Source organism: Numenius arquata, chromosome 21 (genome assembly GCF_964106895.1).
Source record: "Numenius arquata chromosome 21, bNumArq3.hap1.1, whole genome shotgun sequence".
Classification (NCBI taxonomy): domain Eukaryota; kingdom Metazoa; phylum Chordata; class Aves; order Charadriiformes; family Scolopacidae; genus Numenius; species Numenius arquata.
The window spans coordinates 7,273,432-7,280,788 of record NC_133596.1 but is presented as its reverse complement, the minus strand read 5'-3'; the positions used below and the strand labels follow the sequence as shown (position 1 = coordinate 7,280,788).

The following is a 7,357-nucleotide window of genomic DNA, read 5'->3' as shown; positions in this document are numbered from 1 at the left end:
TTTGGAGTCCTCAACACAGGAAGGACATGGACCTGTTGGAATGGGTCCAGCGGAGGGCCACGAAGATGCTCAGAGGGATGGAGCACCTCCCCTATGAAGACAGGCTGAGAGAGCTGGGGTTGTTCAGCCTGGAGAAGAGAAGGCTCCGGGGAGACCTCATAGCAGCCTTCCAATATCCGAAGGGAGCCTCCAGGAGAGCCGGAAAGGGACTCTTTGTCAGGAGATGTAGTGACAGGACAAGGGGTAACGGTTATAAATTGGAAGAGGGGAGATTTAGATGAGATATTAGGAGGAAATTCTTTACTGTGAGAGTGGTGAGGCACTGGAACAGGTTGCCCGGGGAAGCTGTGGATGCCCCATCCCTGGAAGTGTTTAAGGCCAGGCTGGATGGGGCTTTGAGCAACCTGGTCTAGTGGAGGTGTCCCTGCCCAGGGCAGGGGGGTCGGAACTCGATGATCTTTAAGGCCCCTTCCAACTCTAATCATTCTATGATTCTATGAACTGTTCTTGGGGACAGACTCTTTATTGTTTCTAACACTCCTCCGAGTGCAAAGAGGCCATAAACATCGTATAAGGGGACAGAGAGTTATACGAAAAGACAGTTATGTGACAAACCAGGAGGAGGGAAAAGTGCATTATCCTAACACGGCGCAGATGTCTGCTTTCCTCGCTATGGAATTGAGTCACCGGTAGCTTTCTCCCCGGCGCAGGGAGCCAGCGCCCGCTGCCCGTTCCTGGGCGGGGAGAGCGGGCGGTTCGTGGTCCGGTTGAAAGTGTCGAGCTCCGGTACAAATTTCTCTGCAGGGACCAGGAGTTTTCTCCGAGTGTCCATGCACTTGTTGTCCAGCACCAGGGAATTGGCTTTGTAGCCCATATCTGTCTGAATGCGGTGAAGTTGTCTGTAAAGAGCGTCCAAGGCATCCCTGGGAACAAGCAGAGGTGAGAGGAGTTGGGTTCAAACACTCCGTTCCCTTCCCAAGTTGGACAGGAAACACCCAACTTCCCACTGCCTGGCAGCAGAAATAAATCCCTGTGCAGCATCGGCCTCTGCACGAAGAACGAACACGTGGGATGTTTCTGGTCGCACAGCAGCAGGGTTGTTTGGGGCCGTGAATAGCAAGCCCACACGCTGCTCCCGCAGAGACGCGCACCCGGGGAGCCCGCGCCAGCCCAGAGCAGCTCTTCTGTTTCTCCCTTTATTTTTCACCCTTTTTTTTCCTCTTTCCCTTTTGGAACCGTCTGTGCCTGGCTGGAGTCAGAGTCAAGCAGGGAGCGTGGGAAACCCATTCACCCTCCCACCACACAGACCTCTCCTGCTTTGCCCGGACCCTGCTGCCCAGTCCCGCTCCCCATCCAGCCCAAAGACTATTTCCACTCCTGATCCGAGCGGACAAGAGCTCCAAAATGCCACTTCTGGATGTGTGCCAGGTCCAGGGCTGCACGAAGCCGTGTCCCTCACATGGGCAATGCTGGGCCACTGCTCTGCAGGGGCAGGAGACTTACTGTGACTCTGCCAGCTTCTGCCTGAGCGCGCGGATCGATCCCTCCAGCTCATGGACCTCATCCGTGAGCCCATACTGGACCTGCGAGGTGGGGAGGGAGAAGGGCGCAGCATTAACGGGGCTCAAGTGTTGTTTCACAGAGGCCACGGTTCTCTCATGCCCCTTCCAGCCCAGCTATGACTTCTTTTTTCCTTGCTGTGCCTTTGGTGACAGTAGGATCCATTGCTCAGCCCCTCTGTGGTTTTCTCCAAAGTGCACCCAGATTTTCCAGACCCCCGCACGCCCCCATCCTGCTCAGTCCCCCCCATCCCTCCTCCAGGGACGCACCTGATCCCGACAGAGCTCCATATTGGACCGACACGTGCGGGTCTCCAGGCGGGTGTGGGCCACTTTCAGATCTTGTATTTTCCTTCTAAGATCTTCCTCCAAGCGTCGGATGTCCTCCTCCATCTCAGCAATTTCCTCCAAGGTCTAGAGATAAGAGACATGTATCATGAGTGGATACAGGCTGGAGAACAGCCCCTCTGTGTCCTGGGATTTTACTGTGCTGGAACTGGGTTTTAAAAAAGGGCTGGTGGCTTCCAAGGACTGAACCCGTCTGTTCAGACTGGGCTTTTCACATGGACCAGCCATGGTGCTGCCACCATTTTATGGCCACAGCAGTTGAGCCCAGAGGTGAAACAGCCCAAAATCTGGCACTGCTGACAGGAAATGCCCGAGCAGCAACTGTGATGGCAGAAGGAGGTAGGGTGTTGGATGGTGCAGGGATCATACATGTGCCACTTCACAGCTCTCATGTGGAAACCGGGCTCGGGCCAAGTAGCTTTCCACATAACAAACAGCCTTTTGGATTCAGTTCCCACCCAAGGTTGTGTTTGATAACCAAGGAAGCAACATTTACATTCTTCTCCTGCCATTTCAGCTCATCATAGGCTCTGTCCAGGTCTCTAATCCTCTTGCGCAAGGCAAACTCTGTAGCTACACGCTGAGCCTCCAGCTCGTTGTTTGTCTGAGGAGAGAACAGGCTCCAGTCACTCACCTCCAGACGGTGTCTCCCTCCCCGGTGTTTGCTGAGAGGTTGGGACAAGCCTACGAGCAAATCCAGCTGGGTTCTGGCTGCTGCCCTGCATGTGCAGGTCACGCACCCCCTGGAGGCCAGAAGGCCGGGGGCGACGGACAGGTTTGTGTCTTCCAGGCGTCTGAGGCTGCTGCAAGCTCTGCAGCGTAACCACGCTCCTCTCTCAAAACAGGAGGGCAGCTGCCCTCAGAGAGACCCGTGGGTTGATGCTGTCTTTTCAAAGGCTCCCTTCCCCCGGCCACAGCACACACCAGCCCACTCTCCATCCAGAACTTCTGCACCACCGATTCCCAGCCGAGGCACTGATTTACCTGAGCGATGGCGAGCAGCGTTGCTTCTCGGAGCAAAATCGAGGCTTTCATTTCTGCCTCAGCACGCTCCTTGTTACATTGGCTATACCGTTCCCACGCATCAGATGCAACGGATCTGTGAACAAACCAGTTTTCAGTTATGAAAATAAGTCAAGTGTTTGCAAGACAGTTCAAAAGGAACCACCTGCTGCAGACTGAGAAGGCTTTGTGCAGCACGAAACAATTAAGGAATTCTGGAGGTCACATCCCGTCTGATCTCCTCGCCGCACCAGCTGGAGATCGCTACCCCACAGCTCCTGCACCGAGCGCAACATCTGCTCAAACCGGGGACACATCCAAACCATGCTAGGAAACGCCAAGCAAGTAGGAATGTGCAGCATCTTCCCCAGAGGCCGATACCACACCACTCACTGAGTCACCTCCAGCCACGCACCAGGAAGGTCTGACTGAAGGCAGACAGCTCCTCTGGTTTTACGGTGACAATTTAGATAACTACCAAAGGTCTATGGCTTTACAGTTCAAGAGCCACAACAAATCTCAGCAGCCACCTCCTGTTCTGAGCTCTCTCCAAAGCTGCACCGTCAAGGCAGGACATAGCGTGGAAGGACAAAGCAGCCCAGGGCCCTTTCAAGCACCTGCAGAGATTTGGCCACACAAGGGCAGGCTCTTTCCTTACCCGTTTGGGACTCGGGTTGGGTTGACCTTGAAGGAGATGTTGGGGGAGTTCACGCTGAGGGATAAGCAGTTGTGATCTATGTCCAGTGCTTCCACCTTGTCCCGATGGTCACTGCTCAGCTGCTGGCGAGCTTCCTGCAAGAGGCTGAAAAGCAGGATTGGAGTAAGCAGGGAACACGCGGAGGGGTGAGGCAGCTCCCAATTTCCAAAGCTTTCATCACCGCCTCAGTCATCTTTTTCAAGTGCTCTGCTCGGCAGCGCCCTGGGGACCCACGAGGAGGGGCACCTCCAGCTCACTGGTCATGAACCAAGGGGGGTGGCACAAGATATCTATGTGGGCCAAAATTTTCAGAGGATGCTTGTGAAATCTCCCTTGACTTGGTCTCCCCTACAACCCCCCAAGCTCCACAGACCCTGACAATAATCACCAAAGGCTCCTCCGCGTGGCTCACTGCCCTGGGGTAACCATGCCTGCCTGCTCGCCCATCTCAGCCTGGCTTTAGAGGCACATTAAACTGCTGGGGCCAAGCAAGGAGGGCAGAGTCCGGTCCAAAGCTGTGCCATTCGCCTCACCATAGCTGTTCGAAGGCTTCGTGCACTTTCTGCTGCAGTTCTCTCTTGGCTTTTTCTGTCACCTTCACCTCCTTGTGCAGCTCCTCGCTCACAGGGTCCCTCACCAAATCAATGGCACGGCGGCTCTCCCGGAACGTCAGGCACTCGATGGAAACGTCCAAAGGCAAGTTCTTTGCCTGGAGTGCACGTTCTGCTGCTTCCTTCACCTGCAGGAAGAAGCCAGCTGGGTGTGGGAGGGGTCTCCTTCAGGGATGGGAGGAAGAAAGGAAAGGGAATCCACGGATACCCTCATTAAGAGGGCCTCGCACTGCCTCTCTTTGCAGTTCCGAAACCTTAGAGCAAGTCTGGAATGAAAATGGCGAGAGCCGAACATATTAGTCCTCTATATCTGCCATTTGCATTGGGAGTCACACCTCGCTGGGGGCTAATGACTCCCGGAGCAGCAGCCTCTGGGCTTAGAACTAGATAAATCAGAGAGATGTCCTGCGGCTGTTCTCTAAAAATCAAACATTTTTGAATGATGGTGTTAGCGTATTTCTCATTATCCTTCACTGCTTTAAAAAAAACCCCAAACCAAACCAAGAAAACCCACCCCAAAACCCAAACATGAGTGTGCAGTGCACAGCTCCATAAAACAATGTGGCTCAGCCAAGAACGCAGCGGCTTGGCTTTCCAGGAAGTCATTGCATCAGGTCTGGATCTCAGTATCCCTGTGATAAACCCCCCTTAAACTCCATATGGGCTTGCCCATTGCAGAAGAGAAGCCTCAATTATTTAACATCCCATGTTGAGAGTGTAAGTTGATTTCCAGCCATCTGTCTTCCCAACATACTTTGGCTAAAGCATCGATTTCCGCATCTATGTCTGCAAGGCATTTGTCCAGGGTCTCTTTCCATCTGTTCACGCTGCTGATACGCTCAGCCAGGCGGGTTCGGTTGTCGTGCTCATCCCATTTCGCCTGCAATTAGAGGAGAAACGCCATTACTCTTTTTTAAATTGCACTTATGAATCTCACCATAGCCTTTCGCTGTTTCAGGATTGACTGACCCCCTCACAGGAATGTAACACGTTGCCATTTGGTCTAATAGTCATCTACGTAAACGGAGAGCACAGAAAACACCACGAGTTGCAATGGACACAAGAATCACACCCAGGGATTTCACGACAGTAAACATGCATCATTGCACCTGGGTTTGCAGGAAGTAAATGTACATTTTTAGCAGGTTCTGTAGAGGTAAAGCCTTCTCCTATTCCCTCGTCCACACATCCAGATCTAGACGCCCTCCCATGCCCCTCAGCCCGTGATTCTGACAAGCCTGGGAGCAGCCGACCTGCCAGAAGGCCCACCTGGTTGTTGGTTTCGTTGCGGAGAACTCGGCCTTCCTGCCGGACGCGGTGGGAAGCAGAGCGCTGGTGTTCAGCATCGGCCGAGATGAGATGGGAGTTGGTGTGCCAGTCCGGCACGGTGTACCGCTGGCCTGGCTTTTCGCTCAGCGTGGCCATCTTGCTAAACAGGTGACTAAAAGGGAGTGGAAGATTTTCGTGTTTATTCATGGAAACACACCAGAAATGGAGACGCACCCACAAACTGGAAAGCTCTTCAGGAGACAAGCAGCTTGGACAAAATGGCTGATTATGTTACTGATGGTGCTTTTGTTACAGCTGGGTAGGCTCAGCCCAGGGCTGCAGTCCCAGGGGACTCGGGGCTTTGCAGGAACAAGTGGGGTCACAGCCATCTTCCTCGGTACCCAGCACATCCCTGCAAAACCGGCAGGAATTGCAGAGACCGCTCAACAGGATCAGAGCAGCTCCTGAGGAGACTGCAGATCCCAGAAAATCTACAGTCAAGGGGAGTTCTGGGGCAGTTTCCCTGGCTCCGTTATACCCCATGCCCTGTCCCCCAGTCCTCCTGGCCACAGCCATCTGCCCCAAAGGCCACTGGGGAAGAGAAGCCGGGGAACTCCTGAAGGGAAGGAAGCCCTGCGGGCAGGACTCGGGGCTGCAGAGCCAGAGAGAAGGCACAGAGTGCTCAGGGGGTGATCCCATAGGGGGAAAAGGGAGAAGAGGAAAGGGGCTCAGCCCCCAGCTGGCAGAGCCCCTCACCCTGACTGGGCGCAGGCAGCCCTGAGCGGGGCGATCCAGCCTCTCTGTGCCAGGGCCCCGCTACTCTCTCAGGGCTCGTACCGATCCCCGGCCCCGCTCCTGCATCCCCGGGGCCTGCCCTCCCTACCGGCTTGGGCGGTGGGTCGGGCCTGGCTCCCCTCACGGGCCGGGCCGGGCCGGGCCGGGCCGGGCCGGGCCGGGCCTGGCTCCCCTCACCGCTTCAGGGCCGGTCCCGTCCCTCTCCCCTCACCGCCCGGCCTCGCTCCCGTCCCTCTCCCCTCACCGCTTCAGAGCCGGTCCCGTCCCTCTCCCCTCACCGCCCGGCCCCGGTCCCGGCCCGGCCCCTCTCCCGTCACCTCTCGGGCCCGGTCCCGCCGCCTCAGGGCCGGTTGCCAGGCACGCGCGGGACCGTTGCCAAGCGGCGGCGCGCGCGGCAGCGGGAGGGGGTTGCGGGGGGTGGGGGGTGGGAACACGTTCCTCGGCCCGTCTCTGCCGCAGGGATCAGGGGGCGACACGCTGCAAACGGGGGCAAAGCAACACCAAAACCCGTTGTTATTATTATTAAAAAAAAAAATTAAAAAACCAATAACCAATAACCCAAGGGAATGGGGCGGGGGGGCCTGGGCCCGGTGTGGCCACCCTGTTCGCAGGACTGGCAGGAGGATTTGCACCACCGTCCCCGTTTTCCTTTTTCTCCTGCCCTCCCCCACCGCTTTTTCCTTTTTTCTCCTGCCCCCCCCACCGCTTTTTCCTTTTTTCTCCTGCCCCCCCCACCGCTTTTTCCTTTTTTCTCCTGCCCCCCCCACCGCTTTTTCCTTTTTTCTCCTGCCCCCCCCACCGCTTTTTCCTTTTTTCTCCTGCCCCCCCCACCGCTTTTTTCTGTTTTTTCTTTTTTTTTCTTTTTTTTTCCTCTCCTTTAAACCCCCACCTTTCAAGGGCATTACCCTGAAACCAAACAGAAAAGGCTGGCAGTAAAATCATTTTCCCATGTGATGCCACCCGCCTCCAATCCCCATCCACCCCCCCCCCCCCCGGGGGACAGGACTTTGGGAAGAAATTTAATTGACACCAAGTATTAAAAAAAAAAAAATAAATAAAAAAGTCAAAGGTAGCAC

The 7,357-nt window shown here is 55.3% G+C and overlaps 1 protein-coding gene across 1 annotated transcript; it reads right to left on the bottom strand.

Moving 5' to 3' along the window:
• Positions 1 to 670: 670 nt before the first annotated feature.
• Positions 671 to 6,846, bottom strand: TEKT2 (tektin 2). The gene is made up of 10 exons (XM_074162085.1): positions 6,579 to 6,846; positions 5,487 to 5,673; positions 4,972 to 5,097; positions 4,140 to 4,345; positions 3,568 to 3,711; positions 2,892 to 3,006; positions 2,404 to 2,511; positions 1,830 to 1,973; positions 1,504 to 1,583; positions 671 to 923 (listed from the first exon to the last, which is right to left on the bottom strand). The coding sequence occupies exons 2-10, from the start codon at positions 5,640 to 5,642 to the stop codon at positions 671 to 673; spliced, it is 1,332 nt and encodes a 443-aa protein (XP_074018186.1). The 5' UTR covers positions 5,643 to 5,673; positions 6,579 to 6,846.
• Positions 6,847 to 7,357: the final 511 nt, after the last annotated feature.